We start from the raw sequence: 23,135 nt of genomic DNA, 5'->3' as shown, positions 1-23,135 counted from the left end.
AATTATATCGTACGTATCTCGTGATTGGTTAGTTGTGACATTCATGTACTTTTCACGTGAGTGATTTGTCAGTGATCAGTCTTTTCCGGGGCGCTGAGCCAACATATCTTTCTAATATTTGCTACGATATTTGTACCTAAAACGATCTTTTCAAGTGTAAGAGCTTTAATAATTCATGATGAAGATGACAGACAAGCAACAAGTTGTAGTGATTTGCATATTGTTGGCGGGAATCTTCTGTTTTTCGTTCGCTCTTGAGTGCAAACCAGCGGATGGCTATGAGAGTTGTGCGTGCTATATGGAGGGAGTTAACAACACCAGGGAATATATCAACCTTCTGCCCTTGAAGGGGAACTCCTCTGCCCCAAGGTACGTTTTGTAAATACTAGAAATCAAGAACAGTAGGATTTCCTGATCCATTCATCAAAGCAGTTTACGGGCAAGACTTCCGCAGAGCATAGTAAATTGAATGTATTAAATTTCCGCAGAGCACTATTATACATTAATTGTGCGTACAATTTTGTAACTCTCGTTCTGTTCATGACTGCCGTTCGTGTGTGAAGGATTATACAGCATAATTTGTATGCATAATTATTGTACGGTGGTCTGCAGAAATCTTGCTACGAAAAATGTCCCTCTGATAGGTGTTTTGTATATGCATGTATGGATGCATGCATGAAGGATCATGAAGGAATGCAGGTTGCATAAATTACCTTGAGACTGTAATTACCACTCCTACAGATGCAACTTTAGGACAGCAAGCCTAAATGTACAGTGCATCTTAACTGGAAATTTCAGGGGGGTGGGAGGGTTAAAACCAAAAAACCATCTCGGCCTTGGGGAGGTATGAATATTTCTTGGAACCACATATTTCTGAGCACAAAGGGGGGGGGGGGGGGACTAAAATATGGAAGCCATCTGTGGTTGGGTTTCTGGAATTGCCCCATAAGTGAAAGTGCCGAGATAGTTATAATTAATTTCGTAATGACAGATATTCATCAAACAGAGCTGCTGTTTTACCTCCTTTCTGAGTGTTAACTGAAATACACATGTGATCAGGACCTGTTGTTTTGCAGGTTTACAGCCAAGGGTGAAGATCAGTGGTTCTATTCTTATAGTCCATGTGCTGAGTTCAGTGAGTTTGTGGGTGAAAACAACACTGGCTATATTCCATGTGTTAACACCTCAGTGAGTATACCTGAAATGTATCAGCACACACAAGAGAAGGTGTTGATGCAACATGTCTGGCCAAATTAATCTTACAGTGTTTGAATGTTGTGAATTTTTCTTGTGACATTCCGGCTTCTTGTGTCAGGTCCTTTTAGTTTTAAATTTACCACAAAACTCATCACCTGTACATGTATATGAGCTTGGGGAAGGTGCCTAAAAGGATGGTGGTACAATGCAAGGTGAGATACGAGCCTTGAGCAGGGCATGCAGGTATCCATGACAACCCTGAGAGGCAACCATAATGCTGGGTCACACTAACAAGATCAGTGGAGATACTTACATGTACCAACTTACCAAGTGGAAGGGGGTCAGTGGGTAGCAAATTGTGCAACACCAGCACATGTAGAATCTTGAAACAACTGCAAATCCTCACACAGCTGGAATGCCGAACATGTAGGCCCTGCGAAACCCTGTATATAGCTCCAAAGCACATGCTGCCTCCGCCCCCCTCCCCAACAACACTGCTGCTGACTAGCACTGGGTAAAGATAATTTCTGCGTTCAAGCGTAGTTGCCCACCAGGCCAGTACTTACCCCCAGTTTCTGTAGCATGAAGCGACTAAGAGTATTTCTACTTCCCCCTGGATTGCATGCTGGTCTATAGCAGGGCTACCCCCAGTTGTAAATTTGCAGTTACCTATTTGTACACCTGGGTGGAGATCAGAGAAGCAGTATGATAATAAAGTGTCTTGCCCCAGAACCCAGGGGGGGTACTTGCAGTATACATGACGGGGAGGTCCGACGTATTTTTTTGGGTTGAAAATTCACACCTTTGGTATTTTTTTGGGGTCAAGAGATCTGTCATGTATTTTTTTTAGGTCTTTAAGCCTGTTTGATTGAATAAACAAGTATCGAGGTGCTAGGTCTTGTACTTTTTGGGTAAGAAAATTTTGATGCCAGGTATTTTTTTGGGTGTAAAATTTCAGGCTCATGTATTTTTTTGGGTTCACAATATGAAGCTCCGTCGGACCCCCCCCCGTCATGTATACTGCAAGTACCCCCCTGGGCCCCAGAACACAATGCAATGTCCCGGCCAGAACTCAAAGCCAGACGGCTTGATCCAGAGTCCAGCGCAGTTACCATTAGGCCATGGTGCCTCCCATACTGCCTAGCATTGTCTCGATTCTATCTTAGCCCAACTTTCATTTAGCCACATATAATTTCTCTGTAGGCTGCAAGGTGGACAAATCTATCGACACATAGGTGTGATGGTCTGGGTAATGAAGCCAGTGGAACATTTAAAAGTGCCACCATTGATCCTCTTGTAAAATCAAATCTCACCCTGAATTTTGAGTAAGTATATTCAACCTATTAAATGTGTGATTCTAAAGTTCTGATTATTTTTGTTCACAACTGTGCCGATAGCGGGCTTTTTAAGTTTAACTGCCTGTAGCCAGTGGAACAGAATTCGGGGAAAAGATTTACAGTGCTTTAAGGGCCACACTTTCACCTGTTGACATAGTATATATTAAAATTAATTTTTGAAAAAACTAATTTGACATACCTTATTATAGCAATATAACGAAGCATTTTAACAACGCGAACAAAATTTACGCGTAATAAAATTAATTAAGCTTTAAGGCCAAACATTAAAGCGCAGTTAATGGAGCGAGACGCTCGTGGCCCCCGTGGGGTCGTTAATGTTTATTTGGATTGTGCAATGTAACGCAATGAAACTGTACGCTTTTCTTGTCTCGAAAGGACAATGATTACAATGGCTGTTTAGATATAAATGTTGCAACACTGTCTAGCACAATTATATCATGCATTTTGTATGGCTAGTCTTTTAAATACTTCTATTCATGTCTCATTTAAGCCTGCATGAGTTCCTTACTTTCTATGGTACACTATTTGCCATTGGCCTAAATCCAGACAACTGTCTGGCTATAAAAGTTTACAGAATGAACTTTAGCATCATTCGCTAGTTGTATCGCTTGTGTTACTGTAACCTAGTTCGAAATTTGTAAATTGGAGATCGCAATGGCTCGTCCACGTGGCGCAAAACCAAATGGCCGTCGTCCTCGCCGTGCTGAGAACGAGAACTTGGCTAAACTCACCTCCGAAGTACTTCGCCTTCGTCTTCAGGCGTTGAACCTTCCTATTACAGGAAGCAAAGCGCAAATGGTCAAGCGTTTAAAAGCCGCTTTACAACCTCAGCAAGCTCAGATGGAGAATCCTGGTCGTGTTCGCAAACGCAAAGCTAACACTCGCGTGGTACGTGAACGTCGTGACAAACAGCCAAATCCTACTAAACAACCAGACGAACGCGATCCTACAAGGGCTGGCGCCGTCGACGAGGTTGACAACGATTTTTCCTCAGTTAGCTCGGTGGAGGACATTGCAGATCCGCTGGATATCGACGACCCTTTGGCGGAGGTAACTTTGGAAGAAACTCAGCCTGCGCCTTTTACGGCATCGCAGTTGGCCACCATCCGCGAGACGGTGCAACGATCCATCGCAGAAGCACTGCAACAATCGCCTCCCCAGCCGCTCCATGGCCTTGCCGTGTCGCCATCACTTGTTACACCACGTCGACCTGGCGCCGCTACTCCACTTGGCCTCCAACATCCAGTGGATAAAAGTACAGAGGACAAAATATTGTGGGGTGAGTACCTCGATTTTACTGTTTTACTCCCCGACTCGCTAAACCAGTCCCAGGTCCCCGAGCTTCAGGTCAGATTTGATGACTCGGGTCCAGGCTCCTCCAACATGACCATGGTCCGTAAGCGGAAACCAGTGATCGACACCTTTCACAAGTGGTTAGACGCTTACACCACATAAATGATAGTTCTTGTCACAGCCTACCCTCGCCGTTCTTTGGAACTACTAAAGTACCAACAAACTATAAGCTGTGCGGCTACCAAATTTAAAGGTCTGTCCTGGCTCACCTACGACGAACAATTCCGTAAACGAGCCGCACAGGACTTAACTATCAACTGGGGCCAGGTAGACCTTGAACTTTGGACAGTGACATTTTCGGGCTTAGCTAAGCCACACTGTCCTATCTGCTCTAGCCCGCACCACAACCAGAGCGACTGCCCGAGTGCCGACCCTTCCCGCCAGCAGACAAAGAGTGGACCAGTGTGCTTCCGCTTCAACCGCGCCTCTGGGTGTACCACCAGCTCCTGCCAGTTCCCGCATATCTGCCGTCGCTGCTATTCCAACAGCCACTCTATCCTCAACTGTCCAAGAAGCATCAGCAGAAAGGACCACAGCAGCCAGCGATACCAGAGCTCCAGCCATGGCGGAAGCGGCAAAAGATAAAGTACACCTCCTGGCCAAGCAGAAGACACCTAATGTATCCACCCCGATTAATGTTAATGTTTTAGAAAGGGAATTATCCCGACATCCTGACCGTAATTTTGTTGCTAGTTTAATTAATGGTTTACGCTATGGCACACATGTCGGCTATACCGGCCCTGAAAAATCCCGGGTATCCCGTAATCTCATTTCCGCTAACCAGCACCCTGAGGTGGTTTCTTCAAATCTTTCTAAGGAGATTAACCTTGGGCGGGTAGCGGGCCCTTTCAACTCCCCACCCCTCCCTAACCTCCAATGTCACCCGGTGGGTGTGGTGCCTAAAAAACATTCCTCTGAATGGCGTACTATCTACCACCTTTCTTATCCCGAGGGCGACAGCATTAACGACCATATCCCCAAGGATCCCTACAGCCTCCAATATGTTCGGGTAGATGATGCTATTCGCATCCTTAAGTCCCTGGGTCCGGGTTCTTTCATGGCGAAAACCGATCCAAAATCAGCATTTCGCCTGATCCCTGTCCACCCCGATCATTGGCACCTGTTAGGCATTCACTGGCAGAGCCAATACTACATCAACCTATACCTCCCCTTTGGGCTGCGCAGTGCTCCGTTTCTCTTTAACCAATTGTCTGAGGGTCTGGAGTGGATCTTAAAACACAACTATGGTTTAAAAAACGTCATTCACATTTTAGATGACTTTTTTATTGCCGAGCCATCCCGGGTACAATGTTTGTCCAGCTTCGCTACCCTACTACGCCTTTTCATGTCGGTCCAAGCCCCCGCTGTCGCGTCCAAGACCCTGGGCCCCTCCCAAGTTCTAGAATTTATGGGTATTGAGCTTGACAGCACCCTTATGGAGGCCCGACTCCCCGAAGATAAGCTTCTCCGCGCCCGGGAACTGTTAAATTCTTTTGATAGTCGGCGCTCTGTGCGCTTGATTGAGCTCCGATCACTCATTGGAACCCTTTAATTCGCCTGCAAAGCGGTTGTCCCAGGGCGAACTTTCTTGCAACGTATAATAGACCTTACTAGGGGTGTACACAACCGTTTTCATCATATTCGTCTAAACAAGGAATTCTTCAAGGACCTTATTATGTGGAAAGCCTTCCTTGCGGGGTGGAACGGTCGCTCTTTTTTCTTAGACTCCACAGTCACCCCGTCCCCAGACATGAACTTATATACCGATGCTTCGGGTACTGTTGGCTTTGGGGGATATTTCAATGGGAAATGGTTCCAAGGAAAGTGGCTCCCCCATATGCAACTTAACAAAGACCGGGGCATAAGCATCGAATGGCAGGAACTTTTCCCGATAGTCGTGGCATGCACGATATGGTTCCCATATTTTTCCGGGAAGCGAATTCAGTTCTGGTGCGACAACGAATCAGTCGTTGCCATTTTGAACTCGGGTCGCTCAAAAGCCCCCCGGATCATGGACCTTCTTCGGTTCCTTGTCCTTATATCTATGAAGCATAACTTCTATGTCAGGGCCCGCCATGTCCCAGGGGTCTCCAATGAGATTGCTGATGCTCTCTCACGTTTTCAGGTTTCTCGTTTCCGGGCAGCAGCTCCAACAGCCGAGCACACCCCCTGCACCATCCCGCCTTCGCTCATGACCCTATAAAAGACAAAGTCATGATGTATGCGAACTGGGGTCTGGCATGGACTACCAACCGTACGTACGCCTCTGGGGAAAGACACTTTCTTCAATTTTGTCTCATGAACAGATTAATCTCTAGTGAGGGGGACATTCTTCCAGCATCTGAGGGCACCCTTATATATTTCTCCTCTTATCTGGCGAGAAAAGTTAAACACAGCACCATAAGGCTTTATTTGGCGGCGGTACGGAATCTTCACATTTCCTGCGGGTATGGCGACCCCCTCCAGGGAAAATTATTATTGAAAAAAGTTCTTAGGGGTATCCTTCGCTTCCAGGGCCGCTCCCGTATCCTCCGCCAGCCGGTTACCCCAGGGGTTTTACTCGCGATACGTCCCATTTTGCGTTCTTGGTTAGGGGAACGGGATTTTTCTATGATTTGAGCAGCTTTTACACTTGCATTCTTTTGTTTCCTTCGTTGTAGCGAGTTTACCTGTCAAGGGGTATCTAGGTTTCGCCCTTTATTTGACCTATCAGCCGACTGTGTGTCATTCTCCCCCTCTCTGGCCAGCCCGCAGCGGATGTCTATTCTTCTTAAGTCATCCAAGACCGACAATTTTCGAGAAGGTCACCGGCTTTTACTTGCATGCTCACCATCACCGGTGTGCGCGGTGTCCGCTATGCGTTCTTATTTTCTATCTGCGCACCCTCAGGGTCCACTATTTACTTTTCAGTCAGGTCGCTACCTTACTAGGTCAGCGGTCGTTAACCTTCTTCGGGACGCAGCCCGTTACGCCGGTCTCCCTTACAAATCCCTTAAGGGGCACAGTTTTCGGATCGGCGCGGCCTCTACAGCAGCTGCTGCCGGCTTGCCAGATTGGTTAATTAAAGTTCTTGGTAGATGGTCTTCAGACTGCTATCAACTGTACATTAGAACACCTCAAAACGTTTTACTTTCCGCTGCGCCGCGAATGGCCAGCGTTTCTTTCTGTTAAGTTCGTGCTCTATTTGCTTGGGGGGATACCTGCTTCGCAGCTATCAGTGGTGGTTAAGTCTCGCAGCGACTTCCCCAAGCTTCGTTTTCGCTATTTTAGTGGCGCTATTTTACGCTCTTATGCCTCTTCTTGTCCGATCCAGCACGTGCCGGCGGAGTCGGCTCGTAGTGCTGGGGAGATAAGTAAGGCTTGACAACTGTCTACACTCTAGCACGATGCTGACCGGAGGCCAGCTCGTAGTGCCGTTTAGAGTTAGACTTCTAGGGCGCGTAAGCTTTTGGCCTTGCCGACTTGTCCGATCCAGCGCGGGTTTTACCGCTGGGGAGATAAGTTTGGCTTTTGGTCACGCAACGGAAGTCCGTCTGTCACGCCGATTGCGGAGCGGTGTTCCCCCCTTTACGCCATATACGGTGTGGTTTTGTGTCTGATTATTTTTAGTATTTTAAAGTAAAACTTCGTAGGAACTGTGACATTAACGCGAATTTAAGAAAAGTTCTGTTTAAATCCTTATAGTAAAAAAGTTGACATCAATAAAATTAACGCGAATTTTTAAAAATCGCGTTAATAACATGTATCGTTAATTTCCTATAATAAGGTATTTTTGCCAAAGTTTTTTCTGAAGCCGTTCATTTGAACTGGCCAATGAAAGGGCACGAACTGTGTGAGCAAGCGACACCTTGATCATTTCTAACATTTTGATTGGCCAACTGAAACAGAAGATTTTATTAGTATCATAGTAATATTATAGGCTTGCAATGTGTGCAGAGAGCTACAACCCCAGACAAAAGTCTTGGGAAGTTAAATGCCTTTTTGTTCTTCCCCTCCCCTATTCAATGTTGAGCGAAAAGCGACCTTACACACACAAGGTTCAGTGAAATGAGGGGCCAACATTGGTAGGGGGCAATGGGGGGATCCTCTCTAATCGGGAATGTTTTTACAACCTTCCCAACTCTTTCTGTCGTGGGTTGTATGTTGCTGTAGTCATTTGCATACATTGCAGCCTATCATACTTTTATTATAGGCATGCAATGGGTGCAGAGAGCTATGTAGCTTTATAAAATAATTAGGATAGTATGCACGCTCTCATTGGTCGATAGGTGAGTTTAGATGAGAGTATGTAAACACGGTTGTGACGTCATGCTTTCTGTGTTTCCCTGCACAATTTAAAAACATTATAAAACTGCCAAAAAATTTTGCAAAGTAATTTCAAGTTCGATATTAAAGAAAAGGAAAACAATACCAAATTTGATATGTGTTCTGGCTTTCTCTTCCCATATGAGCCCGAGGAAAAAAAGCAAAACAAGGAAGAACCGCAGCGCTTTTCCTGGAGGGAGCTCAAGCGAACGCATTTTTTAAGTAAATTTTTTCATTTAATTACTACAATAAAATTCCCTATAAGACATTCTTTATTAGAAAAAAATTATAGGCCAACGCAAACGAAACTATATGCTACAAACTGTAAATCTTTAAGCTTAAATTCAAACTTTGCACGGCCGAGCGGTTGCCGTCTTTTTGCCGGCAAATCTGCTTAAAATGCGATTAAAATGACGATTAAAATGTATTTTCACTGAGACTTTCTCAGCGTAAAAATTCTACTGTTACATTGGCAATAATAGTCGTGAACTTCTTTCATTCAAAATGGGCTTGGGGAAGAGGAAAGAATGGAAATATTTGTCAACAAACCAAAGCAGAATTTGATGTCAATTTGAGGTTTCCCTTACCAAACTGGGTAATATGGGACATGTATGGACCGTGTATGGGTCTGATATGGGATAATGTATGGCCCATATATGGGTTTGATATGGTTTTGATATGGCACATAACCTTCCATATCAAACCCATATTTTGCACATATTGCCTCTCTATTGTCTTCACTATGGGAAAGATACGTATTTCGTAAAAATCCATACTATTCCCATATGTGGAAATGATATGGGCTATGGGAATGGTATGGGAGCTTTAATCATTGGTACACGAAGAAAAATGATATGGGAATTGTATGGGAGCTTCAAATAGCCCCATACCAATCCCATATCTATGGGAAAGATACGTATTTCGTCAAAATCCATACTATTCCCATATATGGGAAAGGTATGGGGCGACATGCCCATATCAATCCTATATGCCTGTAATAATTGTTCCATTAGCTATGGAAAAGATATGGAATTTTTATAATGGAAACAATGGATTATGTGAACAACCCATGTATCTATGTAGAAGAAAATCACCATTTCGTATTTAAACTTTAAATACCTTTATTGCAAATACGTGATTCTTTAACATTAATGTGCTACTATAATAATGATGTCAGCTCAACATTGGTTGCGGTAAATTTAAAAGTTAAATTTTTTAAATGGACAACTTAAAAGTTGATTCTGAAATGTCATAACATTTAAAACTGTACAAGGCTTGTTCACGTCTTACTGTAGCTTATATTAAAAACGATAGGCGAGAATCTCTGTTTTCAATAATGTCTTGTTGTTATTGTAATGTCTTATCAAAGCTGTATGACTTCTTTATAGAGACACTAGCTTTTGTATTAAATCACTGTTGATTGCACCCTGGCAGCTGCATGCAGGTATTTGTGTCCTTGGTGGATGTCTGGCCTCCACACATTTCATATTAATCTTCCTGACAACCTGGCTGGCTGAGTAATCCATCTTTGGTGAACTTTGAACACACTTTACCTAAAAGCAGAACCAAGTAAAAAATATTATTGTCGGTCTCATTTGGGTTACCGGTAATTTAATAAAATAGTATGGCCGGCTGTGTGTTCAAACTCAGAAAACTGTTTGAGCACTTACCAAGGTAGCATTACTTTTGTTTGCCACCATTTAGATAGCACAGCAAACTGAAAGAGTACTCTCACCGTCGCTTGCATCTAAGCATGAACACTTTTTGCCCAAACATGATCTACGTGTGATTAGATACTAAACATGGCATGATCTGTCATCAAAGGTTGAAGTTTAGCAGACCCTAATGGCAACTTTTGCACTCAAGTTTCAGCATAAACATTGAGAACGGACGGAACTTTACACAAAAAGTGATTCAAGTGAACCTTCAAATGCATATTGACATAGCTCATGCAGGATCAAGAAGTCTCTATATCCAATCCTTTCACCATTTCAAAACCGGAATGTGTTGAACTTTGGGCGCGAAAGTTGCTGTTACGGTCTGCCAAACTTTAACATTCGATGACAAATCATGTCACGTTCATCATACCCAATAATAATTATCATGTTTCAGCAGTGAGTGTTCAGGCTTAGATGCAAGTGACAGTATTATTTGATATCACATTGGAACCTATTTGACTCCATGGGTTGTTTACCACTGTTTGTGTAATTTCACACACGGTTACAGACAATGCTAGATTGGGACATTCCATTTCTTATCCTAACCCCAACCCCCCTCTATTGAAGGCAACCTCCATCCCAAAGGGTGTCGGAATATTTTTTCAAAGTAGCCAAAGCTTCAAAGACACCAACAGCAAAAACTGCGGTGTCTGATTTGTGCCTTCCATAGGGGGTGTTCGGAGAAAAAAATGGCTTGTCTAGGCATCATCATCATCAAGAATATCAAAAATTGCAATAAACGAAATTATTTTTTTTTTTTAGAAAAATGACTCATGAATGTCTGTGATAAAATAAAAATTTTGAAACCTTTACTGACCTTCTAATGTGAAGTGTGATGTACATGTACTTCATCTTCATGCAGGACCCTCAAGTTGCAATCATCTTCATACCTCACATACTACCAAGTCTCTGTTAAACAAACAAAGTCGATCTATTTAGAAATAGCTCGTTAACTCAGGTCAACTCAGTGATGTGCACCATTTTAGTCTCATTAGAACTTGCATGTGTATAGAAACAACATTGATTTTGATCTGAATGGAATTCGTGCGAACTTCCACTCGTTTATCAGTCAAAAGTACTTTTCACTATGCCTTAGATTTAGCAATTAACTTTACAATGTAAAATTTGCCAACATAGAGGAGACAGTTTATAAAAACGCGCGTCTAGAAAATGACACTTCAAGCTTTTGGACACAGACATGCACACAAATCAACCTGAGAAATTTCACTACTTACCTTCTCTTAGACGAGCTGGGGCATTTCTTTTTCGTGAGGTACGATCAGCCATCGTTTCTGTCACTAACTTTGGTGTTGAAAACACGAAATCATCGCGGAATCTTTCTCCAAAAGTGGCTAAAACACACGAAAAAACAGCGAAGATCACGATGGAATGGAGAAAGCGACAAAAATTCGAAAAGGACGCGTTCTTTTCGTCACTTCGTAATTGGTTAAAAGCGACCACGTGTTCCAATGTAGCTGCGTGCGCATTGTTCGTAATCTCGCTTCCATGCTCTCACGGTCGTGCTCACGTGGGATCGGTAAACAACCAAAATGGCGGATTCCTTGGCCATGAGTTGATCGTAGAAAAAGAGGACGCTACAAAGAACACATGCAGTATTCGAACCCGTATAAATTCCAGGCAGCAAGACAACAAAACGTACTGTAGGTAAACGATGTCTCCGTGATTTCCATCGATTGCAAACTCCAGATGTGATAACAAATTTGAGTTCGAAGATGATGTCTTGTTCGTCGATCGACCCAGCTACATGAAGGTGTTCCAGCGAGTACTGCAGTCAGCTAGTTTACCTGAAGGTTGTAATGACAACGATGAACAATTCTGCAACAACAACGACAAAGTTTTCAACACATACGGATTGTGGAGAGTTTATAGCCAAAAGACAAAACGATAACACGAGTGACGCGACGACAAGCTTTCAGATTTCACCGATCATGACAGTAAGCTATATAATGTAAGCTTTTTATGTAATTTTATCAAAGGTGACGATGCTTCTTCAGACATTTTCAGTGTTAAGTATAATTGTGAATCAGACTCTGAACCTTTTCCAGAAGAGTGTGAAACAGAGAACGATATTTATTTTGGTGCTACTATCACAACCACTTCGAGCATTGTTTTGATATAATTGTCATTTGTGATGAAGTGCTCAAGTTTACATGGATATGTATAATCTCCCCAGACCCAAGCCAGCACAAGAGCTAGAATTTCTTGAAACAAAGCAGTGAAGGTTAGAGTTAAATTTTTCGTTTTCCAAAGGAGCTTCAACATCTGTTGGCTGGTAAAAAGATACAGAACATGATTTTCAAGCGCTGTCAAGCAACCCTACAAGTTTATTTTTTGCCTAAGTGGCCATTTGGCCACTGACTGCTCAAGTTTGTTCGCTGTGAAAATTTAAGTTGCTAAATTAGCAAACACTTTTAATTCTCCTTCTCAATTTTAGTCACCAGGCTGGCAAGTTTGGTTCCAATTCAGTCGCCAGCTCCAAAATTATTGTCGCCATGGCGACTATATAGTCTTAACTTGGAGGGTTGTCAACGTTTGCTCTTATAACCCTTGCAAAAGCAAACCAAATATCTCCTTGTAATCCTTAGCAGAGCACGAAGATTGGTTTTGAAATGACAGCTGCGAAAGGAGATTTGACAAGTCAAACTTTGACTTTCAGCCAACTTGACTGGTCGAATTGCGGTCATAACGCCCCCAAGGTAAAACGCCCCCGAGACATAACGCCCCCTATAAGACATGACGCCCCCTATTGTAAGAAAGCAAATTTTAAGTTGTAATTTTATGATAACGATAGCAGAAACATAAAACCGAGTTTATAGTGAGCGGGTTCAACCGATCCAAGGTTCTTATACTTTCCTATTTGTGTTGTCTCTTTTTCTTTTACCTCGTTATTTGTTGGGTTGTTTGGATTGTGATCAGTATTCTTTTGTGGACAAAGACTTAGGATTTTTCTTTTGTGGACAAAGACTTGTGATTTTTTCTTTTGTGGACAAAGACTTGTGATTTTTTTTACTTCTCTGCTGTAGCCATGGGCTTTTATTAACTTCAAATACAATGCAGTTACATAATAAAGAGAAGCAATTAACTAACTTTATATAGTTATTAATCTTACTACTCGTTGCTCACATGGATCGAGCGATACCGATTGAGCAACAAAAACAGAAGTATCACAATTGCCATTAACGGATGAATTGCAATGCAAACAGGCCAGTAAACTACAGTAGTTCATATCATTTATTGAATTTATTACATCCTCGGATCCTTCTCTTCTCCGATCTTTCTCTGAATATATAAATTGCAATAGGAGGCGTCATGTCTTAGGATGAGGGGGGCGTTATGTCTTATAGGGGGCATTATGTCTCGGGGGCGTTTTATCTTGGGGGCGTTATGACCACATTTCCTCAAAACATTTATATTGCTGTGCTAGGCAAATCATTAAAGAGGCCCTGCCAGGGTAAATTCCGACAAGCGACACGGCCCAAAAAGTAGCGACAACACATAAAATAAAATCGCGACAAACGACGACCCTTATGGAAAAACTTAAATTCCGACAAGGACAGGCAATTTTTCTTCAATTTAGTTACCGACAGCGACATGAAGAGCTATAAAACAGCGACACGGAACATTTCAAAATTCAGACAAGCGACACGAGAACCCCCTGGCAGGGCCTCATTAAAATGTTGAACAATTAAAACAGATGGGGATTGTTGAATTTCAAAGTTGTGATATGTTTATTCATTGTAATAAGCTGGTCATTATGTTTGAGAATATTTGATTAGTAAATAAAATCCACTTGGCAATAATTTCAGCTTAATAATTAAATTATCATTTAGCATGGCAATGGCATTTTGACAGACATGTTTCCACAAATTAAATTTTTGAGTTCCTTTTAATTAAAATAAACTTTATTGCAATTAATTGCACCTTTTTAGTTTTTTTGCACCATTTTGTTGCTTTTGAGTACTTTTCAGTAATTGTGGGTGGTTTTCTGATCCAGGATGGTGGCCGTTTTGACATCATGATGTAATTAGCCATGTTCAAAACGAGCAGGGGACTGGGTACGGATATTCAATATCGATTGCACTGAAAAACTGGGCCCGTCATCTGAAAGAGCATCCAAAAATTAGTAACTCAACCAAATTTGAGAGTTATTGGTTTAAACGCAAAGGCATGGAACTCTTTTAAAAATCGTTAAAATAAGAGAGCTTAGTATGGCTGGATGGACAGCTGTCCCTCCAATCCATACTGAGCTCTCTTATTTTAGCAATTTCTAAAAGTGAACCATACCTATGCGTTTAAACCAATAACTCTCAAATTTGGTTGAGTTACTAATTTTTGGATGCTCTTTCAGATGACGGGCCCAGTTTTTCAGTGTAATCGATATTGAATATTCGTACCCAGTCCCCTGCTCGTTTTGAACATGGCTAATATTATTGACACACGATGTGATGTCATCATTTCACATGACATACTGGGGTATATCAAAATAGATTTTCGAACATACCCATCCTCTAATTGTTAATGGAGAGGGGTATATCCCATAGTTTTTCTGTGCAACATAATAATCCCATATCACTGCTATAGAGAGAAAAAACAAGAATACAATAACAGCTGATATGGAATAAGTATGGGTAACATATTCCCATAGTTTTTCCATACAGCATGATTATCCCATATCACTTCCATACTGAAGGAAAGTGAACATAGATTACCTGATGATATGGGATTCCTATGGGTTACCTATTCCCATAGCAAAACCATACAAAGCTTCCCTTTGGCTTAAAAACCCATACTCTTCCCATATCTTGAAATTTTACAAAACTGGGCCCCATATCAGTTCCATATAATGGTCTAACCATCCCATATCTATTCCATGTATGGGCCAGATATGGGCCATAATTTGCCATATCAAACCCATACTTTTACTTTGGTAAGGGTTATTCTACGCTTGAAGCACATTACAAAGACGGCAGAAACGACAGTAGAAGAAACTGGACTCGTTTAGATCGCTATCTGAACAATAATATTTATTTACCCTACAATAAATGCAAACCATTGCTACTGACCTCGCTAGATCCGCTGCTTGTGCTATGCTTCCTAATTATCCTGCAAAACTTCACAAGACACGATAAGACATTTTAACCGTGTTATCGGGCTGCCAAATCATTCAGGCAACTTCACTTCACTTGCAAGAGCGTTTAAATTATAAGCAGTGGCATTCATTTCCAGTTTAAATAAACTCCTCATCTTGAAGTTCTTCCCTTACAGAGCCATATTTTTTAGCATTTCTTTTAGTTTTTGCCAAACTTTGCGTATTTTCTGCAAGATCTATTTACGTGGAATCGCTTTCGTCAACACGGCGCTACTTGCCACAAATTTTACTTTCAAGAACTTTTATAACACGAATTTTGATTGGTTCATGTGTTGTCAAATGGGCGTTTTGAGAAAATCTATTTCAATCAAGAAGTAAATAAACCAAATCCCCTCATTTTTCGAATTTAATATTTTTGAAAAAAATATTTTATAAAAGCAATAGAGGACTTTTTTCCACGTTTACATAGCCTCATCTAAACACTCGGGTGGTTGGGAGAATTCTCGAAAGTTATGCAAACCCTCGACTGCATCTCGGGTTTGCATAACTGTCTCGAATTCTCCCAACCCCCCTCCTGTTTAGATGAGGCTATGTAAACACGGAAAAAGTTCTCTATTGCTTAAGTAGCCCTTTGCACACATTGCTGGCTCATCATACTAGTATTATAGGCATGCAATGTGTGCAGAGAGTTATGTAGCTGTAGCCCTTTGCATACATTGCTGGCTTATCATACTAGCATTATAGGCATGCACTGTGTACAGAAAGCTATGCAGTTGTAGCCCTTTATACACATTGCAGGCCTATTATACAAGTATTATAGGCATTTTTTTTTAACTTGAGAAAGGGCCAACAGACAAAACAACAATGTGTGCAGAGAGTAATGTAGTTGTAGCCCTCTGCACTCATTGTAGGCCTCTCATACAAGTATAATAGACACACAATGTGTGCAAAGAGCTTTATAGCGGTAGCCCTTTGCACACATTGCTGGCCACTCATACTAAGTTTATAGGCCTGTAATGTGTGCAGACAGCAATGTAGCTGTAGCCTTCTTTCACACAGTCATTTCTTTCCAATGATACTTATCTAGCATTATTCTTAATTTCTTTTTGTATTTCTTTTTGGTGATCGAATATTTCGATTTTGAACTCAAATTATAATTATCGAAACTTATATGCTGCAAGGGCTTACACCCAGGGGGGGGGGGGTACTCCGGCTTGTAAATGACGGGTATGATCGAAGGATTTTTCTGGGTTTGGAATTTTTTTTGATTCAAATAGGGGATTTTTTGGGGTATTAAAAACAAACTAAAGTGCCTTGGCGCAGCCTTGGCGTATTTATGGTATGATGAATAATCAAACTCGAGCGTTTTGCCCCTCCTGGCAATTTAGGGGTAATAAGACGAGGGATTTTTTTTAGGGTTTTTTTGGTCCAGGGATTTTTTGGGGTAATTTCGGAAGACTTAGGGATTTTTTTGGGTCCTGAGTTTTGCCTTCATTCGATCATCCCCGTCATTTACAAGTCGGAGTACCCCCCTGGGGGCTTAAAACTTCCTGTGGGTGATCCTCGATCAATTGTTAGTAAATGAATTTGTTGTCCATTTCTCTACTGTCTTGTATTCTTTAGAATATTTACTTTTCATTTTTATATCATTTCACTGTGAACCAGGTGTATGTATTTGTTTATTAAAGAAGGGATAAATAATGAAATGAGGCTTCTCACCCTCGATTTAAAGCTCCCTCAATTACTGATGGACAATACGTGCCAGGGACCGCGCAGGAAGAATTTGAGTTGGGGGGGGGGCTTAACTGCGAGCATGTAAGCGTGAGCCAACTGGGGGGGGGGGGGGTCCAGGGGCATGCTCCCCCAGGAAAAGTTAGAAACACATTTAAGATGGCATTCATTGCTTCTTTTATGTCTGTTTTTGCAGGACCAAGGGGAATAAACCTCGTGCAGCTGTGATTTCATTGATTTGTGATGATTCTTTGCCAGAAAATGAGACGATTTTCAAATATGTTGGTCAACTGAATGATCCCATCAACAAATATGTAAGTACATCAAGATATACAACTGTAATTTGTTAGCATTTTAACTTTACTTCCTTCATAAATGTATCCGCTCCAGACTCGTCAGCACTCAGAGGTGTCATGTCATGCCATAGCTGAATTGGTAAATCCCCAGCAAATTGTAATTATTTTGGGGTTTTTAGTCTGGATAAATTAATGGAAGGTGGCAAATTGTCCAGATTTTTGCAGTTGTGTGCATTTTGGATTAAATAACTCAAAGATATTTGGACCTGTGTATTGTATGTATAATGGTTTAAATTTTTATCATCAACGTGTATATTGATTTTTTTTTTCAGTCGAATCTCTGTCATTTTTTCGACTATACTGCTTGCTATCAAGCAAAAAAGAAGATATGTGGACAACTAATTCCCTCTCTTACTGCATATTTGTTAACTCTCAAGGGACTGCTTTAATTTCTCAAGGGAATACTTTCTGCTGTGGGTGCAAGTGCGTGACTTGTAAAGCGTCACTCTATAGTTGTGCTTCAACACTTCCGTTCTTGTAGAAAAAAAAATTTTACTGGGGAAATTTGTACTGGTACAAGTCTTTAGGCACTAATATTAATTTAACCTAAAATGATTAACAACGTAAATTTGTACTGGTACAAGTCTTTCACACACTTAAAAACGTTGCTAATAGTTAACAAAGGGAACTCATTTCGTGACAATTGATTATTTCTGCTGAGTTGCACAATTTAGAATTGCAACATCATTCAATGCAGGTGTGAAGTGATATTTACAAGTGTTTTTGTAGCCTGTTGTGAAATTACTTCTGGTGGAAGCAGTAAACGCTGAAAGTTTTTGCTAGAAGTTAATGCATCGCCATTAGAAAAAAACAGCAACTGTTTTACTGGAAATGTAGTCGTTAGAAATGGCATGTGTAGCCGTAAGGTAAAGAATACCGCGAGGAGAAGCGGCTTTTGGCAATATTCAAACGAAAATTTACTTCTTAATGTGGGGTTAAGATTGCGTGACGAGACAAAAGATAACTCTGTCGTGCGTAACCTTTATCGGGAATCCAGCATTAAGACGAGTAGAAATCTTTCTAACTCGAAAAAAAACTATTTGGATTAAAGGAAAACGTCAAAGTTTACCATTTTTAACCAAGCCAAAGTATATGAGTCGCAAAGCGCCCAGCCATCGCGACTGACAAATATAGCATTTCCTCTGCAAAAATAAAAAAAAAATGCTTGAACTGAAAGATGTTGGAATTCTTCCATGATATGTTCGAACTGTAGAAGACCTAAATGTAATAACTGACCCTAAATGTAATAAACTCCTAAATGTAATAACATTTGACCTTAAATGTAATAAACTCCTAAGTGTGACAACATTCATACTTAAAGCGTTATAATAACGTCATCAATGACGTAACCATCACCTCATTAACCCTATCCAGACCGGGGGGAAGTGCACGTGCTAACTTTGAACTTTTTTCAAGATTCAACCAAACGCTGACAAACTTTGAGAGTTTATCTTAAATTTATTTGGGGATAATTTGGTAGGATAGGCTGCTGTGTCGAGGATCTTGACGTTACCAGATATGTTACCCCAAATTTGTAGTTTTTGTGTTCCTATTAATGAAGATTATTTTGAATGCAATTAATTTCACCTTTTAGGGTTTTTCTTTACACCGTTTTATTCCGATTGACTAAGATGTCCCAAGAATAACGAAGATTTCCGAGGAGAACACATAGCACGGGCTCAATGTTCATGAGTGATTTTTTTTTATCGATTTTCGAAGAGCAGATAAGAATTTTCAATGCTAAAATCTTCAAGACTATGGATTTTTCACTATGGGTATTCTCCGGAAACAGTAAACATTAACAAATTGGCCAATTTAACACCAAACACACAAAAATATGGGTAAATAGCATTTTTATGTTTAATGTTTAATATTTAATTTTAATGCTTAATGTTTTATGTTTAGTGTAAAAGAACGCCAAATACACAAAAACACTTTAAAAACACTAAACCCTATTCAGACCCTCTGAGACCTAAAATATGTTTTTCAATAACGGAAATTAATTTTCAACTTTTAAATACAATGGAAATTCATTTTTAACTTCTGTTAACCGTAATGGAAATAAAATTAACCGTTAGCCGAAAAAAGCCTTAATTTTAATCGTTAACCGTAAAGGCCACCACCCCATTGAGACCCTCAATTTGAAGTCACTTGATTGATGTTTTTCATTAGTTACGTTTGATTCATGATGAATACAGCAACTTGTCCGATGGCGTGACAGATGGCTCAACAAACCTCTTTGTGTTACGAAGTCATTTCTATGTTAAACCGTATTGAGCATGTTTTCCCAAATTTGTAATGTTCGTGTTCATATTAATGAAGATTAACTTAAATGCAATTAATTTTTACCTTTTTATGGTTTTAAAAGCACAGTTATATTCATTTTGTGTACTTTGCAGTAATTTTGGGTGGTTTTCTGGCATTTTGGAAAAAATTTGAAATCCAAGATGGCGGATCCAAATGGCGGCTGTTTTGACATCATGTTGTAATTGTCACGTGATGTTACGTCATTAACCCACGTGACATAAACCAAAAGAAGATGCTTGGACAAACTATACATCCTAAATGTTTCATTGTGATTGCTTTTAAAAATATCCCCCCCCTCCGCCGGTCAGAGAAGGTCCATAAAAGCAAAAATGCCCGGTCTGCATAGGGTAAAGAGTAAAGACGTGCTGATTACTTTATTGATGACGCTAGTATAACGTTATATATTTAAGTCTGAATGTTGCCACACTTAGGAGTTTATTACATTTAAGGTCAAATGTTATTACATTTAGGAGTTTATTACATTTAGGTTCCATTATTACATTTAAGTCTTCTACACGAACAACAATGCCCAGGATAAACCTTCTACTCATACTTAATGCAAAATAGTCGATATCTCGAAGAGATCTTTGATTTTTCAAGTGAGGAAGAGTATTATTGAGCATGCAAAGAGATAATTTTTGTTTTTGTACTCAGACTTAGTTTGATTTTGTATTTTAATTTTCCTTTCAATTTACCAACAGTTTATGTCACTAACCAGTAAATGCTGTTGTCCAGGAAAATGTGGATTACCCCCAGGTAAGGTGTATTTCACAGTTGTTGCAAATTCTCAAACTGAATAAGAATTGATCAAGTTAAAACAAAGAAAATCATAGCCGTGAGGGAGATTTGGATACCAAGTCTTAATTAGCATATTTTTTTACGATTGTATTTCTCTGTTTACTCTTATTTTTTGTTTCCAACACTCGAAACAGCGTTTTATCGTCAAATATACTCTGCTGCGGGTCGTATTTTCAATCCTTTCTCTGTGTTTCAATATCCCTATGAAACACTGTGACAGTCTCTCTTTTTTTACCCTCAGTTCCTGCTAATAGCACAGCAAAAGCACCAACAGGTTTGTATTAGTTTTAATTTAGTTTTCTAAGTCTGATATTCACTAGCTACTGCATGAGTCTGAGTAGGAGTCAGAGGCACTAATTTCACATGGGTCCAGCAAGCCTGTAAAATAACAGGCGGTCATCAGAAAATTATATGGTAAATTTGGCATTTTGACCAGCAAACTGAAAGTTTAGTCTGGCCTGACAAACTGACCAGGGCCAAACTGAAACTGCAGTGGAAGGGGAAATGTACAATGTTCGTGACTCATGATGCCAATCACTAGACAGTGTTAAGGTTGGTTCACACTTGTGAGATACCCACACTAGTGTGCATCGTGGGGGAATCAGCACAAGCACAAGAAAAAGAAACATGTTCCTTTTTCAAGTGCTAGTGCTTATGGTTAGCGTGACTCCTATCACGCAATCTTCATCAGAACTTCAAGAGCACTGCGCTTTTGTGTGTCGTTTTGTGCTTGTGGGTTTTGCAAGTGTGACCATCCTTTTGGATATGTTTGCACTTACGCTTGTGCTTAAATTACAAGTGTGAACCAGCCAGTAAGGGTCCTGTTTTCATGGTTTTTGTGGAAGGCGCGGTGGCCTACTGGTCAGTGCGCTTGACTCCGAGATGAACGGCCCGGGCTCAAGCCCTGGCCTGGGCGCAGCATTGTGTTCTTAGGTAAGACACTTAAGCCTCATAGTGTCTTTCTCAACCCAGGTGTATAAATGGGTACCGGTGAATTTACTGCTGGGGGGGGGGGGGGGTTAACCCTGCGATTGACTAGCATCCCATCCAGGGGGGAGTCAATACCCCTAGTTGCTTAATTTTACACAAATTGGGATGAGCTCCGGTTGTATGGGCTACTTAAGGCTCGAACGCAGACTTTTACCTTTTCAGGGATAAGCAATAGAGCGGTTTTCACTTGAGTGTCGAACGTAATTTTTAGTGATTGGTTTAAAAATTTCGCGTCACTTTCTTAGCCAATCAGAACTAAAACAAAATCAATCGTAACTCGCTCACGCACGTTTTCCTGCGTTTCTTGCTCTTTCGACATGTATTTGCTTCGAGTTTTGATTGGGTCACTTGATTGTCTGTCCAGAGTATTTAGTTTGGTTTTGATTTTATAACACTCAAGTGAAAACTGCTCTAAACTAAAAGTACCGTAGGGATACTATGATTGCTGTGGGGAATTTGTAAAGCTCTGTTGCTGTTTGATGGACCTAGCACAGTTAAGGAAACTTTGTTTTCTGTTTTACCAATCAGCGTCCAAGCAGTCTGACGATAAAGCCCTCAAAACTTGGGAAATCATTGTGATCGCCGTTGCCGGAGGTGTCCTCCTTGTACTGGTAATCGTAGCATTGGTGTGCTGTTGCAAGAAAAGAGCTGGGTACGAGGCAGTGTAACAAACACGATCATTTAGACCTTCAGAGAGCCCCTCAGCTATGCCGCATTGCTGATTAAAATCCTTTTTCTAAAGAACACACCAATACACTGTAATTGCTAAACTAAGCGACCTGGATTTAAAGGAGCTTGCGCCGCGGTTGGCACATCTTGAAAAAATATGAAAATCGTTTGAGTAGTTTTCCAGATCTCAAAAGAGTGAAATTAACTTGATGACTGGAAAGTCTGGAATTTCTTCCAAGCTGTTGGGAATCTTGTCAGAGCCTTCTCAAAACCAGTAGACTATATCTTTTAGCCCCCGCCTCTGAAAACATGACCGCCTCTATCAAGTCAGACAATGTACTATTTCAACGAAAATGCAAAATAAGACAACCATAACATGGACACGTCCTTTTTCGCCCTAGAGTAAAACACGTTAAAAAACATTTGCTTTAAGTGTATTTGTAGCAATGGTGAGGTTTTTATCTGATAAGATAAAGCTATAAAATAGCGGGAATGAGTTGCAAGCATATACAAGTCAACAAGACATACTATTAATATACCAAGTAAACGTTTTGTCAATTTCCAATGCTCTTTTTTGGTCTTCGTTCTTCACCAAGGAAAGCGTCCACTGAGCTCACGGCATGCGCACATGCAGTATCAAGGAGTTAAAACTATGTCGCAGCATATTAGGTTTAAACCGTTTTTGGGTAACGCGCTCGCGAACCATCCTAGGGCGCACTTGAGCCTACGTATACTTCTACAGTCAACTAAGCTACTCTTTTAAAGCGTTTTGAGAAGGTCGGTATCACCTAACGAATTCCAAATGTCTTCTACAGATCGAGCTTCTAACTTATCGCTTGTTAATTTTAACTTTAAAATGACAAGGTAGTTTGAAAATATGTATGGCTGAATAAAGTGTTGTTCGTAAAAACATTATTAAGAAACCCAGGTCAAACTAAACACGTGCGCGTGTTTGCACAGCCTGATGCATGTAATTTGTATTACTTTAATGTGAAACCTTGAAGGGTGCTAACCATCAGTTAGAACTGGCTGGCAAGTGTAAATTCGAGAACAGAAATTTGTTTTTATTCAGATTTGTCCTGGCAAATCAGTCTTGACTTATTGCCAAAGCCCTAAGTGGGCATAGGGCCGGACATTTTCCTCCGCCATGCTGCACGGTCGCGGGCAGCCACCGCTGCCTCGTTCCACGAGCCGAAACCCAAAGCCGCTCTTTCTCTTTCGGCAGTTCTTCGCCAAGTCTCCC

The 23,135-nt window shown here is 40.9% G+C and overlaps 2 protein-coding genes and 2 long non-coding RNA genes across 4 annotated transcripts; 2 read left to right on the top strand and 2 right to left on the bottom strand.

Moving 5' to 3' along the window:
- Positions 1-13: 13 nt before the first annotated feature.
- Positions 14-21,931, top strand: LOC144629559 (uncharacterized). The gene is made up of 7 exons (XM_078487798.1): positions 14-369; positions 1,077-1,188; positions 2,401-2,522; positions 16,969-17,086; positions 20,137-20,191; positions 20,475-20,507; positions 21,752-21,931. Exons 1-7 carry the CDS (start codon positions 176-178, stop codon positions 21,889-21,891), a joined length of 774 nt encoding a protein of 257 aa, XP_078343924.1. The 5' UTR covers positions 14-175; the 3' UTR covers positions 21,892-21,931.
- On the bottom strand, positions 3,999-5,061 carry LOC144629569 (uncharacterized). Its single transcript, XR_013566396.1, has 2 exons — positions 4,536-5,061; positions 3,999-4,500 (listed from the first exon to the last, which is right to left on the bottom strand). It is a non-coding gene; the product is annotated as an uncharacterized LOC144629569 (long non-coding RNA).
- On the top strand, positions 6,207-7,275 carry LOC144629561 (uncharacterized). Its single transcript, XM_078487801.1, has 2 exons — positions 6,207-6,525; positions 6,853-7,275. The coding sequence occupies exons 1-2, from the start codon at positions 6,207-6,209 to the stop codon at positions 7,077-7,079; spliced, it is 546 nt and encodes a 181-aa protein (XP_078343927.1). The 3' UTR covers positions 7,080-7,275.
- Positions 9,361-11,328, bottom strand: LOC144629574 (uncharacterized). Its single transcript, XR_013566398.1, has 3 exons — positions 11,167-11,328; positions 10,749-10,840; positions 9,361-9,766 (listed from the first exon to the last, which is right to left on the bottom strand). It is a non-coding gene; the product is annotated as an uncharacterized LOC144629574 (long non-coding RNA).
- Positions 21,932-23,135: the final 1,204 nt, after the last annotated feature.

The sequence above is a fragment of the Oculina patagonica genome, chromosome 11, assembly GCF_052425735.1.
Source record: "Oculina patagonica isolate OP01 chromosome 11, crgOcupat, whole genome shotgun sequence".
Lineage (NCBI taxonomy): Eukaryota > Metazoa > Cnidaria > Anthozoa > Scleractinia > Oculinidae > Oculina > Oculina patagonica.
The sequence above is the reverse complement of the archived record's forward strand: the minus strand, read 5'-3'. Positions and strand labels throughout refer to the sequence as shown.